Source organism: Echinops telfairi, unplaced genomic scaffold (genome assembly GCF_000313985.2).
Source record: "Echinops telfairi isolate 266 unplaced genomic scaffold, ASM31398v2 ScPeMD7_7457;HRSCAF=8495, whole genome shotgun sequence".
Lineage (NCBI taxonomy): Eukaryota > Metazoa > Chordata > Mammalia > Afrosoricida > Tenrecidae > Echinops > Echinops telfairi.
Window position 1 is genome coordinate 39,238,855 of NW_022111357.1, and position 21,356 is coordinate 39,260,210.

At 57.1% G+C, this 21,356-nt stretch overlaps 1 protein-coding gene across 4 annotated transcripts in view; it reads left to right on the forward strand.

The window, feature by feature from the left end:
- NPHP4 (nephrocystin 4) overlaps positions 1-21,356 on the forward strand; it is a 109,463-nt gene that overhangs the window by 5,125 nt on the left and 82,982 nt on the right. For all 4 annotated transcript variants that reach the window (XM_045299145.1, XM_045299146.1, XM_045299147.1 and 1 more), the window contains exons 2-6: positions 1,659-1,811; positions 10,267-10,439; positions 11,641-11,705; positions 13,199-13,357; positions 18,769-18,905. In XM_045299145.1, coding sequence (XP_045155080.1) covers positions 1,659-1,811; positions 10,267-10,439; positions 11,641-11,705; positions 13,199-13,357; positions 18,769-18,905 — 687 coding nt within the window. The remainder of the gene's footprint in view (positions 1-1,658; positions 1,812-10,266; positions 10,440-11,640; positions 11,706-13,198; positions 13,358-18,768; positions 18,906-21,356) is intronic.

Sequence of the window (21,356 nt, forward strand, 5' to 3'; positions counted from 1 at the left end):
CCCATCTCCAGATGGCCAGAGTGCTTTTCTTAAACTCCCACCTCACCTGGAGCCAAAGCCTAGCTTCTCATCACACCCAGCCCACCCACTGAGGCCTCTGGGAGTGCTCCTGACTGCCCCTCCTCCCCTCGTTCAACCCACCAAGGCCGTGCAGGCTTCTCACCGGCCATCCCAGGGCTCCTCTTTTGTTGTTCCTTTTACCTGGGCTTTTCCTGAGCCCCCCTTCCTGTCGCTGTCTCTCCAATCCTGACTGAGCAGCCTGCTCTCCTTCCCCTCCCGTCCCCGGGGGACTGGGGTCTTGTCTGCTTTGTCCCACGCTAGCTCAAGTGCCTGGCACAGATCTTAACCCAGAGCAGGTACCCAGGGTGGACGTGGAAATATGGTGCTACGTGAGTGAGTGACAGGGAGACAAAGGACCATTTGCCCCAGGGCAGACAGTGAGGACACCACAAGCAGGGACTGAGGAGCAGAGGAACCCACTCTGGCGATGAGCCGGAAAGCTCTGGGGAAGGGCTTGTCTGGCCAGGGACTGGGCCCCTTGTTCTCAACTCGCTGCCCTTCCCGCAAGCATCCTAGTCTCTGTGCAGATCAGCTGAGCAAGCTGGAATTTGGGATTTTCTGATTGTACCAGGGAGAAGTCAGTCACATGCAGATGACCAAAATCCCATCTAAGACAGTTGAAGCTGCAAGCTCATTCATTTGTTCTTGGACATTTTTATGGTGCTGTAGGTGAAAGTTTACACAGAAGATTGGTTGCCCAGCCAACCATTTTGCACGCAGATTGTCTGACATTGCTTGCTGTCCCCACATTGCATCAGCACTGTCCCCATGGCCACCCTGCCTCCCCTAAGCGTCCGCCCCCCAGGGTCCTGCCCCTCCTCGCCTTCCCACCCTGGCATTGGGGCCCACTGCCCATCTGGCCTCCTGTAGTTGATTCTAGGCCTCTCTGTTACTGGGCTGAAAGGTGACCTCTGGGAGTGGCTTTGGTTCCAGGTTAAAAAGGTGTCTTAGGTCGATAGTCTCGGGGGCTCCTCTTCTCTCTATGAGTTCTTAAGTCTGGTCTTCTTCTGAGAATTTGAATTTTGTTCTACATTTTCCTTCTATTCTGACCAGAACCTTCTATTGTGTTACTGGTCAGAGCAGTTGGTAGTGGTAGCTGGGCACCATCTAATACTTCTGATCTCAGGCTTTATAAAGGAGGCTGTGGCTCCTGTGGGCCATCAGGCCCGTGGTCTGGTTGCTTCCTTGAGAGAGCTCACTTATGAACACCCTTAACTGAAATTAGCACAGCCCGAAAGGCTTCAGGTGTGGTTTGGTCCAGGCTCGCAAGTGATGTCACTTGGATGTGTTCTCCCTGCATCTCCTGGCTCCATATGGTGACAGGGTGGCTGCCAGGAGCACAGGAGCATCAGCCTGCGTCCTGAAGGGCATGTCTACCTCACAGCCAGCCTGTCTGTGTTGGTGCTATGTGATTAGACTTGTGACCAGGTGTCCAGGGGAATGCACGGAGAGCTGAGCACTGGCAGATTATTCATCCCACCAGGAGGAGTGGGAGTGGGAGTGGGATTCCTCATATTGAGGTGCTGAGACCCAAACCAATGGAGATTGGCCTCTGGTTTTGAGAGAACTCTCCAGGCCGACTTCCTTTTTTTCCACAGGGCGTTCAGGAAGGGCTGTCGGAAGTCGAGGTCCATCTGCGGGTGACTTTGTTTGACGTCACCTACCACCACTTCTTTGGGAGGACATGGAAAACCTCAGTCAGACCGGTCAGGCAGCCTTCGAAGCAGCCGCCCAGGATTGTCTTCAATGAGGTGGGCCTGGGCATGGCAGGGGCTGGGGGCTGCTCCATGATGGAGTGTAGGGGCACCCTACTCTCGGGGGCGGGGGGTGGGGAGAGGGCTGGGAGTCTTGTCCCAGAGACTCAGTGTGTCTCAGATTCGGTGCCGCAGCACGGACGCCCAGGACCCACAGTGAGCCTGTTGGTTTTCTGAACAAAGTCCTTGGTGGGTATGTGTGTTAGACTGGGCGGTCTAGAGAGACAACCCAGGGATGCTCATCTAGGACCAGAAGGCGCCCCAGCCCAGTCCCACTCAAGCCCACAGCGCCGATACTAGCCAGACCCTCTGCAGGCTGATGACGCGGAGAGAGGAAGCAAGGAGACCGCTGGCTGAGGGGTGCAGAGCCATGTGGATCTGGGGTCAGTGGGAGCAGGCAGGGCATCCAGCGGCAGCTTTCAGGGTCGGATGGCACCCATGGACCACCCCCCTGGAGGCTGGCACAGAGTCCCAGCGAAGTCCGGAGAGGTGGAAGGCTCAGTGGCGGCGAGAGAGGCTGTTTCCAGAGTCCCTCCCTCTCATACACAAGGCCACACCCTCAAGAAGGAGTTTGCCTCCACCCCTAGCCAGGAGGGTTTAGCTGGCATAAAACCATCCAACTACCACAGTGTGTAGGCAGGTGCGAGTGGCACTGCTCTGAGGGGAAGCTGGGGAGGGGGCGGGGTCTCTGGCAGCCCAGCCTTGCCCTGTCTAGGCTGGTCGCTGAGTCATCTCCAAGGAACCTTGAGTTCTTGTCACCGTTTGGAAGTCACTGGCTGCGGGGGACCAGCCTCTACAATTGAACGGGTCCAAGGGGAGGTTGTGCAATGGAGGGGTAAATTAAAGGGACACATAACAAGGCGTGCAAGGGCTCACCTCCGCCAAGGCTTCAGGAACCAGGTCCGAGCAGAGAGAGAGAGTGTTATGTATTCTCACGAGCTTATATAATTTCAGACATGCAAGCCATGGTAAGCATATATGTAACAGGAGGGGGTTGTGTGAGAGGCATACACGTGACATGAAGGGGCCGAGCTAGGGGTGTACATGCAATAGGAAAGGGAGGCACTAGAGACATACATGTGACAGGAAGGTACATACATAACCAGATGGGTGGGTCCTGGAGTCAAGGTGGCAGCCTAACCTTGGTCCTCTCTGAGAGGGCTTGACCAAAGGTGCCCCTGAGCTCTTCTCCAGGGAACAATCTGTGATCCTTATCAGAAGGGAGGGCCATACTCAGGGTTAGATGGTCTGACTGCTTTTGATGGCAGGTAACCTTTAGGCCGATATCCTTCAAGCAGTTGACCTTCAAGAGTACCTTCAAAAGTATAGTGAGTGACCACGTGTTTGCAAGCAGCACCTTAAATTTGGCATTGGTATGGGGGGACCTTGAGGGGAGTGGCTTTTACTTAGGGAATGTGACTGGAATGCATTTCCAACTGACGAACGTGAAGGCCCCCCGTCCACGAGCCCCGGCCTACCAGACTCCTTACTGGATAGTGTGGTGAGTTTGTCCGCATGCACTCTCTTCCCGGTCTGTTTCCCACAACGGCCCCGTCTGAGTCTGCTGCACCTCGTCTTCCCCCTTTCTTTTGGTTGTCTTTCTCTTTTAAGATGAGGGAACTGACCTTCAGCGGAAAAGGGACTTGCTCTGGTGGAAGGGACCAGACAAGGGCATGCTCACAGGGTCCGCGGTTGGGATATCACTAACACTGGAGGGGAGGAAGGGGGTGCCACTCAAAAGCAGGTGACGGGGGTGATGCAGCTGTGGTCAGAGAAGGGTGAGGGACCCATGAGAAAGGGTGAGGAGGACTCCTTGGCCCTGAGGTTCCAGCTGGGCCCTAAAGGATAAGAGAGGAGCCCACCCGAGGCTAGCAGGGTGGCTGGGGGACGGATGGGAGCGCAGGGCACCCGGGTGCAGGCAGCAGCAGGTGTGGGGCTGGTGAAGGGTGGGCAGGGTCGAGTGTAGGCCCCCAGGTGGTGCTGTGACAGTTTGTACAGTGACTGATGAGGGTGACCATCATTGGGAGGTGATGCGTGGGCTGGGCCTGGATTCAGCAGCACAGCTCTCTCATCTCCTCCCTGCCACGCTGCAAAGAAGCCCAAGCAAAACACCCCACGCCGAGCCAGCTGCCGACTGACCCCCACCCCTGCGTGCCAGTGGAGCTGCTCCGAAGGGTTTCCAGGCCCGTGGCTTCTGGAAGCAGGCCTTTCTTCCGAGGAGGACGCAGGCCAGTGGAGCACCTAAACGCCTGTGGCACCCCCTTCCTCCCCTCCCGTGCTGCTTGTCCGAATTTTAGAGTTGAGGAAACTGAGGTTTGTGGCGATGGATTAGCTCCGCCCAGGTCAGCGCAGGTGGATGCTTTAGCTGGGGAATTGGTGCTTCTGACCCCATGGCCTACCCTTAAACCCCAGTGTCCTTTTTAGCCTTCCCTCACAGGACTCCCTGCTCTGCTGCTGGACGCTTCACGGGACGCCCTGTAGTCACCCACTTTCAGTTAATTGGGTGGGTCGGCCTGGAGGCCAGCCAGGCAGGCCAAGGGCCCCAGTGGGAAGTGGGGAGCCTTCACTCCACCCGGCTGTGTCAGCGAGGGAATCCTGATCCCTGTGGGATCTCCGTCCTTGCTCCAGAGCTGACTGAGGGTTTGACCTTCATATCCCCAAAAGGACAGAGATGGGGCTGCGGATCCTGGGGCCTCAGGCCTGCTCCTCCCTCGGGGTCTGGGGCCAGGCTGGTGACCCAGGGCACCTCTGTCAGTGAGTAACGCCTGGGCTGAGCCTTGCCCACCTCCCAGGGGCTCGTAAGAGCTTTGGGGAGCCTCCAGCCTCTTCAGCCCAGAGCTCCTGCAGTCAGAATGAGGCAATGTCAGCGTAGGGGGGCCAGAAGTCAGAAGCCGCTGTAGAGTCTTGCTGCTGTGCCCTCGGCCACCAGCAGAGGTCAGCAGTGCCCCAGCAATGAGTCCTTCCCCTGCCTTCTCTGCTCCATTGCCCTGCCATTCAGAATATGGAAAAATAGGTTCCACTCAACTTCAGTTAGCTGCAACAAGCTCCCATGACTGTGTGTGTACCTGTAGTTGAAACGTGGAGCATTCGCTGCAGAGGGCTTTAGTGATGTTGTAGATGGAATTGTTCCCTCCAGATTTGCGTTGGCATCATAACCCCTGTACTTGCGGATCAGGAGCAAGAGGAGGCCGTCTGCCATGTAAAGATTCTCAGCCTCAGCAACCCCAGGGGCAGTTCTATCTGTCTGGTAGGGCACTGTGCCTCAGAATGAACTCTAAGAATCCCATTTGGGAGTAGTTTTTGTTATGTTAATGAAGCTGCCCCAGCCAGTGTCTTAAATTTGGCCATTTGAGGGGAGGACCAGAGTAAGCTCAAGGAGACCCAGACTTTGTCCCAGAAAGAGCCAAGCAAGCAAGCAAGCCTTCTTCTTTAACCTGCACTTGGATGTCAACCCGCCCGGAAATGGAGTTGGTCAGCTTGGGGGCGGGGGCGGGGGGGATGTGCCTGTGGCCTTGCTGCCTCCCCAACACACGTGGAGCTAACAATCCAATCTGCCATTCTTACAGATGACCGAGATGGGCAAAATCCGTGTCTGACTGTACTAACTGCTATCTGTCCTTCTGATGATAGTTTCCCAGGCAGCTTGGGGGTGATCCCATCTGTGGGCCCAGCCACATAGAGAGGCCTCAGTGAGCTCCCTGCCACCAGGGTCACATTTGGAACCAGTGTGGCTCCCAGCCTTAATGTGGGTTAATACATCAGTCTTTGTGCCCCGGGCTTTGATCCAGCTATCACCGGGATACGAGGCCCCGAAGAAACAATGCTGTTTCCTTGCTTTGCAAGCAGCCATGCCCTGACAAGGACTTGGATACCAGAAATCTTGCTCTGAGTCCCAGCCGGGAGGCTGTTTGGTCAAAGACGACTTCTCCACACGAGGCTTCTGAGCCCCTGCCATCTCGGTCTCTGGAGGAGCTGCACCCAGGCTTCCAGGCCCCTCGGCCCCTGAGCTCAGTGCTCTCTGCTCTTGCCGGAAACCTTCCTTTGTGGAGAGCGATTGCCTTTCACCCCTTCTGAGACAGTCAATAACTTACCTAACATCTGAAAAAACACCTTCTAAGAAATAATCCTGGAGGCCACAGCACTGTGCCATTTCTACATTTCATTTTTGAGATGGACATAATTCTCCCTTAAACTCCTTCCTTAACTAACCAGGCCTCAGACTTCGGGTAACAGGGCTCATTTTTCCTCCTCTATTTATTCAGTGCCAGTTGCTGGTTGGAAACCCCAGCTGCTCTCCACAGCCCGAGCGCAGAGCAGGGGCTGTACCCCGGCCCAAGGGTGGCTCACAAGGCAGGTAGATCACGTGCTCTCCTGGGAGGCGGCTACTCAAGCTGCTGCCTGGCCCCCGAGCCACAGGGATGAGAAGCAGGTGGTGCCGGTCGGCAGGGCAGGGGGACAAAGCACTTCCCTGTTGTCAGAGAAGATTGGGGTGCTCTGAAAGGGGGCCCGTGGAAGCCCGTCCCTGGAGTGACTGATCCCAGTGCCCGGTGTGCAGCGAGCCCCCTGCTCGCAGGGCCACACTGTGGCCGGCCTGCCTCTGCCAGGCTGCTTCATGCTGGCTGACGGGAAGTAAGGAGTGCTTCCCCTCCAGCAGGCCACCCTGCAGTCGACTCGCTGCCCTCCACTGGCCGCTCCACAGAGGAGTCTCCGAACCAGACAGCGTGAGGGCGGGAAGGGTGTTTCCAGAGGAATGGTGTTTCTCCAGGATGCTTCCATCGGAGGCCTGGTTGAACAGTGATGTCACTCTGTTTGGGGACAACAGGCAGCTTTAGTCAGCCAGTGCGGCTGCGTGCCGTGCATGTGCCGTGGGGTGTTGACTGCTTCAGATGGTCACTGGGCTGGCTTTTCTAGATGAGCCGAGGCTGGAGTGGGAGCGGCTTTTGGGGCGGACGTTGAGTTTTGACGTTGGCTGGACGCGGCTTCAAACCCTGGTGCTCTCACTGATTTCTTGCGTGATTGTAGGCAAGTTATTTACTCCTTGGGGGCCCCGAGTTTACTCACTTGCCCAGCAGGGATATAACACCCATCTCCTAAGAGTCCCTTGAGCATTCATTAATGATTTTTTTTCATGAGCAGTAGGCTTTTACTTAAGAAGCGCTGCTTGAACATCTGCCACGAGCCAGGCTCTGTGCAAAGATGGGTGAGATGATGTGTCATAGTTTTGACCCAGGCTGAAGTTCACGTTACTGGTCTCAACCCTTCTCAGACGCAGCCCTGTGCACACCCTGGTCATCGTTGGTGGTGGGGTACCACCTCGTCCCTTTGTTGTTTTGATGTGGGTGATGGGGGTCCATCCAGGATGTGCTGGAGCCTCTGACTTTGGAGATGGAGATATTGGGGTTGCTGAAGGAGTATTTTTGGTCCCGGTTCACGGGCACGGGGAGGTGCAGCCTTCCAATGGGAGTGTGCCCCGGGGAACTGCTGCGGAAGCTGCTCTGGCTGATGGGTGAATTCTTGGTCCTTCTGAAGGTGTCAGGTTCAAGGTTTCCTCTACAAACGCTCTTTGGAAGGCTCCCATTTGCTTTCTGCTCCACTCACTCTTCCCTGGCCTGGCCTCCCACCTGGCCCTCTCCTGGGACTGGGGAAGGCGTCCCCTTGGCGGGCAGGGAGAACGGCTGGGGAGCTAGATGGACGCGACTGTCACTTGTCCAGAAAGGCTCGTCATCACAGGCCCATTTCTGAGTGTGTCCCTGTGGATGACAAGTGTCCCTGGGCCCCGAGGCAGAGTGGTGTCAGTGCCCGCTGGAGATGATGAGAAGCATTTCCAGGATGGATTCCCAGTTGGCGAGGGACGGTGGTGTAGGGAAAGAGACCCCGGCTCTTCAGCCACCGACCTCCCCTCGCAGGCAGTTTGCTGGTCAGCAGTTAAACTTTTAATCAAGAAGTTTCAGGTGACGAATAGATTTCTCTCCAACGTCCTGTGTGGCCACTAATGAAATCTCTGTACACCGAGGGACCGCCTGGAGCCAGGCCTCACTGGGGCCCTTTTTCCGGGCTGGCCAGGTGGGAAGGTGATGCCCAGCTTCCGCAGGGTCAGAGCTGGTGGGCTGTGCCCTCCTGGGGGTGCTAGCGGCCAGGTGGCTCTGTCCCGCGGTGGTGCTCAGTGGCTGACTTGGGGTAGCTGGATCAGGGATGTGACAGTGTGTCTGCCTCAGTGGCTTTAGGCTTTTGCTGCCACGGGACTGGGAAGGTGTTCCGCCCTGAGCAGGGTTTGTGTGCTTTCGTTTGTGCCTGATCTGGCCTCCTCTGAAGAAAGGCCTGGCGAGGTGACTTCTGAGAAGCCAGCTGCTGGGACCCTGTGGAGCACAGGTGTCCCATGAGCAGGGGGCCACTCACCAACCACTGGTCTGACTTAGTTTTCATCCATCCTTCAGCCTTTGAAGGCAGCTTCATGTGTCCATGGCTTCTTATGGCTCCATCAGCAGGAGCTGTTCCCACACTGGGGTCCGCGAGTGACTTGGAGAACAGCATGTTCCCTCCCTGTGAGTAAGCACAGAGCAGCGCTGAACCCCGGGGAACCTTGTAACACGTGCGCTCTGCACCCAGCAGCCGGCTCTTACTGAACGATGGCCCCTGGAGACGCGGAGCTGGACCAGCTGGGACAGGCACCACTGGGCGCTGTGTTTGTTTTGGAGGTGGGGGGTGGTGAGGGGGGGGAGATGTTTTGGTAAATGCCAAGGAAGGGCAGCAGCCCCAAATCCAAACTTGGGAGAGTGGTGGGTCCCTCTGTCTTGGGCAGAGCCCTCAGCTGTGGGCTGTCAGAGGCTCACATCGGAGCTCCCAGTGCTGGTGGCACTGCCCAGAACAAGTGGGCAGTGGGCCGAGGACTGAGCTGCACAGAGACCAGTCCGACAGGTGAGCTATGAGCGCCCAGCTTTGTTGCTGGCCTTTCCAAAGCCCTTCTCAGCACTTGGAAACAGAAACATATTTCTCTCTTAGTCCAACCACCTGTCAGCTGTAAGTGGTCGTTATTTCATCATTGCACAATAAAAGATAATAGAATAACGATTGATATCTGGCGACTGATGTTTTAACGTGTCTCTCTGTTATCCCGGCTGACAGTCTGTGATTATGGTAAACGTTTTCTGGGTGACACTGGTTATGATTTGTTAATGGGAGGGTTAGTCCACATTGAAGTCACATGCAGCCTCGGCCAGGCCTTCACTCTTGCCACCTTGGGTTGGGACTAAGGGCTGGGAGCTGGGCATCCTTGGTACTGAGCTGGTAGGCCTGTGCCCCGCCCCAGCCTGCTGGCCAGCTAGGAGGACCCTTGAGTGGGGAGCCACTGGCACAGCGGTGCTCCCTCGAGTGCCTATGGACTCGGCTCCTTCATGATTTACGGTCAGTGACTGTTTGCATCGTCTCTATCGGTCTTAAACAGAAGCAGCGGCCTCTGGTTGAGGGGTGGAAAAGAGCTGCTCAAAGGGGAGGGGGTTGCACACCCAGACCGGGGGCAGACCTGTTAGAGACACAGGGATGGTGGGTCCCCCTGGGCTGCCTTTCCAGACGTCCCCTCTGCTGGTGACCAGCAGGAAAGCGGAGGATTGGAGCCGCTCCCATTTCCACGGTAACCCAAAGAGACACGTGGCTATGCAGTGGCCCCTGACTCACGCGACCCCAGAAGGTTTCCACTTCTCCTTCGAGGTGCCCCTGGGTGGTCTGGACCTTCCACCCTTGGGATTAGCTGCCGAGCAGGGCAGCCATGTGCACCGCCCAGGTCTGGGGAGCCCCAGAGGCCAGCTTGAATTTCTTCTGCCTTACGTTGACTCTCACAATCACGTGGTCCCAAGTTGGTTTTCACTGGGGAGGTGTGTGTTGGGATCTGAGTTGGGGGTCATCCTGGGGCATCTGAAGAGATGGAAGGGCCCTTGGCAGCGTCAGCACTGTCCGTTGAGGCGGCACCTCATGAGGAGAACACAGAAAGTTGGGTGGGGGTGGGGGGTTGAGTCAGGACGGGCCAGTTGTCATGGCACTTACTATTTTTCAACTTTATGTATTTTGGAAAAATACATAAAGGAAATACATAAAGGAAAAACCTGTGTCATGCAGTTTCACAGCCTATCCCTCATCATTTGAAGCAGACATCAATCGAACTGCACACACACTGCCATCGAGTCCATGTGGACTCATAGCGACCCCTCTCCTGCCGCCCCTCCCCCCCCAACTGGGTTCTAAGACCATCAGGGTTTCCAGCAGTGGGAAGCCCAGTCGTTCTCCCACGGAGCTGCTGGTGATTTTGAACTGCCGACCATGCGCATCGCAGTCCAAACGTGTACCGTGTGAAACCGCACATTGGGTGCTGGGGTGAAGGCAAGGCGGCATCCCAGTCCTTTCTGTGTCCCTTCTCTGCAGTCTGTCCCTGAGCCTCCGTCCTGCGGTTTCTGTTTTGCAGCCCGTGTATTTTCACACGTCCTTAAACCACCCCAACATTGTGGCCGTGGTAGAAGTGGTCAGCGAAGGCCGGAAGCGGGACGGCACCCTCCAGACATCGTCCTGCGGGTTTGGAATTCTTCAGCTCTTCAAGTCCAAGCCAGAGTCTCCGACCTCGGTTTCCCAGGACAAACGGTATCCTCCTCCTGTGGGACCTTTCAGGCCCCCCCCTCTCTCAGGGGGTTGACTTGCTGATCACTTGGAGGCAATAGAAAGCAATCGGGTTTTCAGCCTGTGTTGTTCATATGCCGCGAGGCCGGTGGTTTGTTGGGGTTCTAATGGGGTTTGCCTTTTCTATGGAAGCCAAGGAATTGCTTTGTCTTCCAGACCGGGCACTAACTCTTGGGTGTGGGCATTGGGTTTGACATAGGATGGGCATGAGGTCAAGCCCTGGCTCTAGCTGTGTGATTTCTGACAAGTTTTTAAAAAATTGTTTGGCTCTGAATCCACTCATCTGGGAGGTAGGGGTGCGATACCCACCTTATTCTTGGGCATTCAGTCGTATTTTCTATCGAGCTGGCCCGTAAGCAGCAACAGTGAGCTGCTGGCCACTGGATGAGCCCCTGTTCTGGGCAAGGCTCTGTGTCAGCTGGGCCTGCAAAGATGGACGAGAGAACATGTCATTAATTAGCCCAGGCAAAAGTGTCTGTTAGCTCACCAGGTTAGAGTTTCTTCTGCTTGTCATGACTGACCTTTTGGGCTGGCTAAATCTTTGATGGGAGGGGCAGCAACCCTGGCCTCTTCCTTTAGAAGCCAGTCCAACCAGCCTCTGTTCTGATGGTCAGAAAAGCCTCCAAGTACTACCACCTATCCCCAAGAGGGCAGAGCCACCCGCCTTGAGCTACCGGGGAGGTTGGGGATCCTAAACTGGGCCGGTGACCTTGACTGTGATCTGACTGTGTAAATAGCCCTCCTGTCCTAGGGGGTACTTGGGAAAACACCCCATTTTGCTTTACTTGTCCTTTCTGGTAACGATTCGGGAACCCGTTGAGGGCAAAGCACCCCTGAATCTTTACGCACCTGCCAGATCCACAACCACAAGGAAGTGCCGTCAGCACGGTCTTCCTGGGATGCCTGCAAGTCTTGTGGGTTTTCTGGGTGGGGCTTCTGGCTCCAGGTTTGGGCCTGCGCTGGGCCAGCACTGCGTGTGTGCTGTGCTGTGCTGTGGCCGGGAGCCCCTTCCTACAGGGGACGTGGTTGTGCAGCACTGAGCCCGCACGTGGGTATGGCAGTGGGGGAGACCACCTGCTTTCTGTGGGAACAAGTCCCACAGAGGTCGGGGTCTTAAACACAGGGTGCCGACAGCTGATGTGTGCCGATGGCTCTTGTTTTCCAGGCTGAGGCTGTATCATGGCACCCCCAGAGCCCTCCTGCACCCGCTGCTCCAGGACCCCATAGAACGTAAGAGCAGGCCTGGCCTGATGGGGGGCCTGAGGCACCTGCTGGCCGCATAGCTCCCGTGAACACCACCCACCGTTACCTCTGACTTGTCGTCTCTCTACAAAAGCCAGCGGCAGCTTGGAATTTGGGTCTGGGTAGCGTGTCTCATGGGCTCAGAGTTCGGGCCTGGTTCGAAGGTGTACAGAAGGCACAGTCACCAGGAAGGCGGGCATTGCTTTGTGAGGAGGAACAGGGGGGCCACAGGGGTGAGGGGGCGGTCCTCTTGTCCACCTGCCTGTCATAGGCCCCAGCTACCTGAATGAGACCTTGGCGCTGAAGCCTGTTGGCACTTCCAGTGGGGCCAGCAGACCGAGGAGGTGGCTCCCAGCTGGGCGGGACAATGCCCACTCATACCTGTCCCTAGGAGACTGTGCGGCTCTGGCCCCTGCCTGTGCCTTTCCCGGGAGAACCTTGCCCTCTGAGGGAGCTGGTGTGGAGAAATCCACTCCTGTTAGTGGCTTGGAGAGCAGGAGCCCCATAGGGAGCCCTTTCTGCCCTGACCTGCTCCTGTGCTCAGTCTGGGTTCCCATGAGCACCCTGGGAAAGGCCAGCCCCGGGGGCCTCCCTGGAGGAGAAGGAGGGGCTACAGGGCCACAGCAGGAGGGTCCAGAACGGGGCCAGGACCAGCTGCTCACGAAGGTGCACTATTGAGTTGTTCACAGCCACTTTGCATTTGTTCAGAGGCTGCTGCTCCCCTGGCAGGAGCCCTGGGAGCTGTGGGTTCAGCATCAGGCTGCGAGCTGCAATGTTGGCGGTTCAAGGCCAGCAGCTGCTCCTCGGGAGACGGTGAAGGCTGTCTGCTCCTGTCGAGATTTAGTCTCCGAAACCCTGTGGGGCAGTTCCCCTCTGTCCTGTAGGGGCCTTTGAGTCAAAATCGACTGCATGGCAGTGGTTTTTCCACCCTGGAGGTCTGCAGTGAGTCAGATTCCAAGCAGGACAGTGATGCCGTGAGCGGCTCCTCTGAGCCGGCAGAAAGCAGGGCGGGCCTGGAGGTGTGGGAGTTACCTGAGCAGGAGCCTGTTCTCTGAGCCCTCCATGTGGAAGGTGTGCTGTCATGCCGACCCCTGGGGGCTCCAGCCACAGGACACTCCGGGCCTCAGGCCAGCTTGGCCTCAGCGGAGGGCAGGAGGACTTGGTGTGTGGGCCTCTGGGCGCAGGCACTCTCCAGTCTCCCTGCAATGGCCCTATACCTGTCGTTGGCCTGGCCACTCAGGAAGGGAACCGGAGAGATAACTGTTCGGCTGGATTAGAAACTGATTTCTTTCATCGCGGTGCTACCAGAGCGTTATTAGGGTCGGGTTCCCCTTCCTTTCAGGCTGAAATAACAGAGCAATTTCCCTCTCTCTAGCAGAGCATCTGTTCTGTTTGTGGTGTTTCTGAGACTCCCAGCTCATCAGCTGAGCTGTCAGAAGGAGCCTTCGGCCTCCGCTCTCATGTAGTGTACCCTCTCCCAGAAAACAGGCACCTGACTGTGCTGGAGGGCTGCAGCCTGCAGTACACCCTCCGGCCCCACCCGGCCCTCCAGCCAGTGCTCCACCTCCTCCCCGAGAACCTCCTGCTGTCTGGCTCCCAGTGTATCCCTGGTCTCCTGCCAGCGCACGGAGGGGAAGCAGGTAAGGGCTCCTTTCTCTCCTCTATCGGGGGTGGGGACGTGGGCTGGTTGTGGTCGGGGAGGATGCCTCTCAGCGTGGCGGGTGTTGTGGTGGGGAGGGTGTGCTGGTGCCCGGAAGCACCCCACAGGCCCCTGGAGTCCGCAGTTCCTGTTTCCATGCGTGAGGCCAGGAAACCCTGCTGCTTGGTCTCTGCCTCATGTGGAGGCTGTTTTAACCGAGAGGCACTCCCATGGGAGGCAGAGGGCTCTGTGGAGGTGGGGCTTCTAGAAACACCTTGGTAGGGCATGGCCCCTTGACTGACCAGGAGGCTCTCTCCTGGGCTCTCCTCCTTGCCCCACCCCTTCCCCACCTGCCTGGTCTTGTTCCCCACTCCCCTGTTTCTCAGGCGGGCTGGCTCTGAAGAGAAGGCAGCCTCTGCTGAGCCCCAGGGTGGAGCATTTGTGCTGGGCGGTGCCCACTCTGCCGGGATGCCATGCCACCTGCTCATGCTGGGCTCAGGTGCTGCTTGACTCCCTAGGTTTCCTGGACGGGTCCCGATTGTCGTCACTGGGCTCTCTTCTCGCAGTGGAGTGGTGGCAGGGGGGCGACAGGTGACACATTACTCGGGCAGGAGCGCTCTGGGAATCCTGGGGGAAGGGGACGTCCACCCTGTGCTGGGGACCTGCTTCAGGAGGTCACTGGGCCCTCTGTAGTTTTCCTGCGTTCTCCCGAAATAGGGGAGGATGTTGTACAGCTTTGTCACTGCTGCTCTTGGGAGCTGAGTGACGCGACTCCAGCTTCAGCCCGTCGGCCACGGTAGGCCAGCCCCACTGTGATAGAACCTGGGCACAGCCTTGCTGTAGAGGCAGTGTGGGGAAGCCTGTCTTACCTGGTGTTCTAGGTGCTCAGAGGGGCTCTAGGTGCTCGCAGGGGAGGGACAGGTCGCCAAGTGTGTGACTTGCTGACGAGTGTCAGTAGAAGGACACATGGAATAGAAAGACACTTGACGGTGGCTCTTTTCTCTGTGGCTGTCATGGTACAGCCGCTCCACAGCCATGTCTTACGTGTCGGCTCTGACACCAGCAGGGTGGTGCAGGTCACCAGGAGGCGCTCGTGGGGTTTTGAGTTTAAACAGAACCCCAAGCCTCCCTTGCGCCCGCCTGCTGGTGGGCCATAAGTGAGCCAGTGATGCCCCCAAACGCACCACAGTCTGTGTAGCTATTGCTGAACAGCTAACGAGTGGGCCGAGAGAGCGGAGCGGGTGTGGGCACTAGCTTTCTCAGGAGCATGTGCTGACCCGGCAGAGGAGGGAAGGAAGCCGGGCAGAAGCACATTTTCACCCACTCCCTGGGGCGCCATTCCGGAGCCATTTCACTCAGCCCTCCCCAAAGGTGCCCTTAAAGTATGACTGGTGAGCCGAGCGGCTCCATGCCCACTTCCAACTCGGCTGTAAACACTGCCTCCGAGCTCGTGGCATTGCAGCTCACTCCTGCAAAATAGTTTCTTTACTGGATGACAATTTACGGCCCTGGAAGGCCAGCCCGGGGCCAGCTCCCTGCTTCGGCAGCCGATGGTATTCCCGCTCTGACGACAGCGGGTTAGGCTTTGTTTTGGTGTCCCACTGCGATTTGGCTGGTGGTTTGGTTGTTAAATGCCATGGTGAGGTGGGTTGGGTTTTTCTTAGCTTTTTGGGTTCACCTGCCATTGTAATATACACACACTGAGAGGACCCTGGACCTCCCTGGGTCCCTGGGGTCGGGGTGTGGCACAGCTCCCGTTCAACATCTCCACCAGGGTGTTGACATTGATCCAAGCTGCCTCCAGGTGGCCCCAGCCTGCCCAGGTGCGTTTAGGTGAGGACTGAGTTGTCCTCATGGAGTGATGGGTAAAGGCTCCTTAGAGGAGGTGGGTCGGGTCCTCGTACTTGGTGGCTCTTGAGCCAGTCCTCTGGCCGTGTATGAGCCTCTGGAAGTGGTTTGACCTTTTCCGGTGGTTTAAGCAGCCTGGGCATCCAAGGTCCAGCTCAGTTAGCTCCCAAGTTGGCGGCTGGTTCGAGAGACCCACTGTCTGCCAGGAGGGAGGCCATGCCAGGGCTCCGGGAAGGAGAGGTGGGGGACTGCTGGGCCAGCTCATGGGGCCAGCTCAAGCAGCCTTGAGTGAAGGAGACATTGGAAGAGGGCCTCGTGGGGTCTTGGCCAGGCACGCCGTTTAGAAACGCCTTAGGCCCTCACTCACTCACCTTTTCCTTCATGCCTGCCTGCAGGGTCCCTGAACTTGGTCTTTGTTCTGTGGTTCTCCGTGAGGTGAGATGTGTCCGGGCTGAGTCCCATCTTCATACTGTGGTGGAGCCGCTTCCTGTGAGGCCCCATGGGCATTACAGTGTGTCCCCCTGCACATCACCTACGGGCATCACTATGCAGGGGGTTCTGGCTGGTTGAAAGCTTGCCAGATCCCCATTTCTCTGCAGCCCCTTCCCGGGACCCCCAGCATGAGCTGAGGTGTGAGAGGGGGCTGTGTGCTCCCACCTGAGCAGGACTGTTGCTGGAGCTGCAGCCAAGCCTGACCACGCTTGACCCAGCTGAAGCAGGGTCCAGCCATGGAGTAGAAGGCTCGCTCCAGGCTGCAGCTTCTTGCCCTGGCTGCTGGTTGAACGAAGGCTCAGCGGCCTGCCGATGGAAGTCTGGTGGAGGAAGAAGCCAGAAGCCCAGAGGGGGGAGTGGTGGCCTGACCTGCTGCCTATGTATTTGTCTCTGCACACTGGTGGCAGCAGCCCCGGGGCCTGCCCTCACAGACGTGTGTGGGAGTGATGAGAAGGATGGGCCAGGCCTCCGCATCAGCCTCTGAGCTATCTTCAGAATCACGAATGGTTTTTTTTTTTAAAACTTTGTATGTGTTGTAGGTGAAGGCTCACAGGCCAGATCTTCCGTTTTACACTCAAAGAGCTGATCTGCATGCGTTTGTTTCGGGCATCCACTGCAGTCCCCAGGGTGCCATCACGCGCCCCACTTCCTCCCAGGGTTCCCTCTTCCCTCCCTCCTCCTGTCCTGACCCTCTCAACTCTGCCCTGGGTGAGTGCTGCCCCGCAGGACCCTAAGTCTTCATTTATCCTAACACGCTGTGTGTGGTTTCCCTGCCAGACCTGAAGGGGGAGACCAAGGACCAGAGTCTGGGGTCCCACCAGTCTCCATCCCACCAGCAAGCCTGGTCTCCTGAACGAACCTGCTGTGAGCGGTCTTTTCTGAGTTGCGCCGGAACCTGCTTCTTGACCTCTCCTCCCGGTGGCTCTGTTGGCTGTGCAGGAAGAACCGGGCTCCTGCCAGGCCGCACTCTCTCTTGGCTCAGCATCTCGAAGACTGAAGAGTGAATGCCTAACCGAGGCAGGCTAGTGAGCAGTGTCCGCAGCCACAGGCCAGAGTCTCAGGAAAGGCTCTGTCCACGCTGCCCCCAGCCTTGCTGCAGGGGCCTGCAGCCCACCGTGGTTGCCCTGGGCTGCACATGGAGTAGCCTGGAGGATACGGTGGTTCGATCCTTGCCAGAAAACCAGAGACTTCCAAAGTAGAGAGATCGCAAGCCTACCTCCTGGTGTCTTTTTCTTTTTCACTTAGCTGACTGGAGCAGGTACTCCGGCCAGCCTCGGGCACGGTGCCCTCCCCCCTTTCCCCCCCAGCACCAGGGGTTTCCTGGCTCTGCTCTGCTGGGGAATCCTCCCTGAGCAGCTGGAGGTGCCACTGCACCCCCGAGCCCCGCCCTGCCCACGCCTTGGCCACCCTCCCGCTTCCGATCTGTGCCCTTGCTGGCCGAGAACCCACTGTTGCTGGGGGAGGTGATCTGATTTAAAAACAAAACAAAGCAAAAAATGACTGTGGGACTGTACATACAAAATGTACCATGAAAAGATACTGGGCTACAACAGAACAAAGCTGCTGTCTTAAGCACGTGGTGTGTAATTTGGGAGCGTCGTGTTCATGATGCTGTGCCACCGTCACCCATGCCTACTTGCAGAATGTGTCCATCCCCCCAAACAGAAACAAAACTGCCTTTCCCTGTCTGCACTTGTCTTCTTGAGGTGTCTCATAGACTTGGGACCGTGTAGCACCTGACCTTTTGCTTGGCATCAAGCTCAGCATCCTGGGTCAGGACGGCGTTTCTTGTTAGAAATGAATAACAATCCCATGTCCGCATGCACAGACCATGTTGTATTTAGCTGCTCCTCAGTGGACAGACCCTGGGGTGGTGTTCACTTGTTGGCTGTTGGCTTACTTAACACACCCTGGGACGCTGCTGCGTACTGCTCCTTGCAGCCACAGTGGGTTGAGCACAGTGCTTTTGCCTCCTCCTCCTGCTTCTTCCCCTCCTCTCGCTCACTTGCTGGTTTCCCAGCTGTAATGAGCCCTTCTGAGGCAGTGCCGCCATGCTGCACAGGGCCGGGGACCCGGCGGAGAGGTGGGCGTTGAACAGACAGCTGCTTGGGCTTTTACACCTTCCTCTACCCTGGCGGTGTGTGTTATGTGTTGGGCTGCTAACATAGGTAGGGTCAGCAGTTCAAAACCACCAGACTCTCCTCTGGAGAAAGATGAGGCTTTCCCTACAACTGACTCCACACCAGTGAGTTTGACTGTTTGTTTTGTAACAGGGTGTTCTTTTTGCTGTGATTTCTCCAGCTTCGAGTTTTAGGTCAACTTTTCTTTTCCTTTATACCCTGGAATTGGCTTTTAAAATCTAAGACCCAATATATCTAAATATTTACGCACTCCTGGGAACGCCGGGGGAGACAACGCTAGGGGCAGTCCTGGAGAGATGGGGGCGGTGGGGAAGTGGGAGTCAGACTCCAGAGGCTCAGTGGTCACTGGGGAGCTGTTGGCTGGCTTGCTTCCTCCTGTAGGCTACTGTGTCCAGAGCCATCTCACCCTCGCAGGTGCCTGCTCTGCTCCCCCAGGAGCACACAGTCGGGGAGGTGTGGGGGGTTCTCATCAGGACAGGGCCTTTGCCTTGTGGGGCTCCAGCCCAAGCTGTGCTTTGGCTGGTGGTTGCCCTACTATGAGAGGGCTTTAAAAGGCATGTGAAAAGGGTTTAAAGAGGATGGATGTTTCCCAGGAGTTTTCTGAATCCCTGCTGCATATTCCGGTGCGTTCCTGGGCCAACTGGAGCAAACCTGCGACGAGGCAGTGGGCCGTGTTCTTGGGGAGGGAGGGTCAGGGCGCACACATGCTGCTTTGCATTTTGTAATCCGGGTTCTCTGGATTGCCCGATTCTAAAATTCATTCCCTGAGGTAGATTTGGACCTGCCAGGAGAATTTGCATTTGTTTAATCTGTGTAGCCCTGTAATTTAGCGCCTGGCTGGGTATGTGCCCTGCGGTTGCCTGTGGCCCTCCACCTGGGCCGAGACCTCCTGTGACTGAGCCATCTTGGGGGTAACCTCTCGTTGCTTCAGGTGACGCCCTTCGAAAGCCTCGCCTCCACACGTCTGTCACCTGGTACCTGGACGATTTGTTCGTCAACCTGTACCCCTCGCTGGAGAAGTTTGAGGAGGAACTTCTGGAGGAGCTGAGGAGCGATCGCCTCCGAGAGGTACTGCCACGTCACGCCGGGCACTGCTGGGGGTGGTGGTGGTGGCTCCTGCTGCCCAGTCCCCCTGAGGACAGGCAGTGTGGCCACTATCCTGCTCCCCCCTTCCGTGGGGCCGACAGGAACACTCCTCTGTGCCCCCTGTGCAATCTGCCATCGTGGTTACAAGACTAGAGTCCCTGATGGGTGCTCCTGGTTAATGCACCCGGCTGTTAACCGAAAAGGGTGGTGGCTCCAGTCCACCCAGAGGCACCCCGGAAGAAAGGCCTGGCGATCCGTGTCTAAGAAATCAGTTAGTGAGGACCCTGTGGAGCACAGTTCTACTGTGACACACGGAGTGGCCAAGACTTAGATTCAGAGCTGGTCATCTCGCTGGGCACCAAGCCCCACGGCCCCTCCCTCTTCACTTCTGGCAGCCACGAAGGTGCTGCTCCCCTAAAACGCTCCGGGGCCCGCCCAGCACGCATTCCACATGGATTTTGAAGCAGTCTGGACATGACTTCCGCTTACCCCTCTCATACTAATCTTATCGTGACGTGCACTCGTGGACAGGTGCTAACTCCCAAGTGCCCTCGGGAGAGTGGGTGCAATCTGGAGAGCACGCTGCAGCCAGCACCTGTAGCACCCTTGTGGGGGGCATCCTGGCTCTCTCTGCCTCCCACCTCCCCCTAACCGCCTGCCTCCCCTCCTCCTCTTCCTCCCCTGTCTCCTGTCCCCGTCTCCCCGCCCTGGCTTTCACTGGGATTTCCTCTTCCTGGTCTTTCCACCTTTACAAGAACTTGGGGAGCCTTGGAGGTGTGACCCAGTGTGAGCTGGGTTCTTGACCACAAGTCCGCAATTTGAACCCCCCCCCCCACTACCCCCCGCCAGCTGGACTGACCTGACTAATGAGGCTGGCTCCCTGCCCGCTCTGCCTGATTCCCACCCCCTCCCCTGCCCTCCCTTCTGCAAAGATTTACAGCCTCAACAACCCTGGAGAGCCCCTCTCATGTCTCCCCCCACAGGGTCACTCGGAGTCGGAACCACCCGATGGCAGTGGTGCTCTGGGAGCATTTGTTCTTAAGCACTGGAGGCCGGCCTGGTTTTGACCTTCATTTAAATGAGAGCGCAGCTGTGCTTGTGGCCTCGTCCCTACAGCTGATGCCGTTCCTAGCCCTGCAGTAGGTACTCTCCCTGGTGAGACACCAGGCACATTAACCCATTCTGCTGCCGTGGCAGCCTCTGGCCAGTGTGTGCCCCTGAACACGTCTCTGGCTGATGACTGAGTAGACACTCCAGCATTGCCTTTGTACCCTAGTGTTGCTGGAACAACAACTGCACTACCCAAGTGGTAGCTTGTGGAGGATAGGCCTTCGTGACTCACGGGTTTGGAGGCTAGAGTCCAGCTCTAGGGGAGGCCCCTTCTTGGTCTCCTCAGTGTCCAGCTCTACCCAATTACTGCCGCTGAGCCACTCCTGACTCAAAGCAACCCTATAGGACAGAGTAGAAGTGCCCCTGTGGGCTTCCAGGACGGTCACTCTTCACGGGAGTCAAAAGCCTCTTGCTGGTGGTTTTCAACTGCTGACTTCGAGGTTTGTAGTCTAAGATGTAACCGATACGCTACAGACTCCTCAGTGGCCTGCAGCTGCTGCCAGCCCGGGCATTCATGGGAGTTTGGCCGCATGGCGTCTTCGCCCTCTGGACGTCTGTGTCTGTTCCTCAGTTTTTACAGAAACTCCCCAGAAGAGAGTAGGTTAAAGACCCATCCTACCCCACCCCGCACCCCCAAAACAAAAACAAGCATGTCAGAAACTACATCACTCAGCCTCATCTGGTGGATTTGAACTGCTGACCTTGTGGTTAACAGCTCAGTGTCTTAACTACAGGGATCTGTCCACTCTGTTATGGCCTCCTTCATGTAGCAAAAGAAAACCTTTATTTCCAAAGAGGGTCATAATTAAAGGTGGTGGCGGCGTTAGGTGTCCCCGAGTCAGTTACAACTCATGGCGACCCTGTACAGCAGGGGCAGACACTGCCCAGTGCTGCGCCATCCTCACAGTTGTCTTCTGTGGGACCCATTGCTGCAGCCTCGGTGTCCCTCCATCTCATCGAAGGTCTTCCTCCTCTTCACCGACTCTCTGCTCTACCAGGGCCGGCCCCTCCTGATGACGTGCGCACAGCACGTGACACCAGCCGCCTTTCCCAGGAGCGCTCCGGCTGCGTCTTCCAGCACGGACGTGCCCACACTGTGCTCCACAGGCTTTTCACAGCACGGACGTGCCCACTCTGCTCCACAGGCTTTTCACAGCACGGACGTGCCCACTCTGCTCCACAGGCTTTTCACAGCACGGATGTGCCCACGCTGTGCGCCACAGGCTTTTCAGCCCATGGCACTGTCCCTCGTTTTCCCCAACAGATCCAACAAAGGCGTCGGCTTTGCAGGTCTTACTTATCCACAGCCCAACTTTTTTTTTT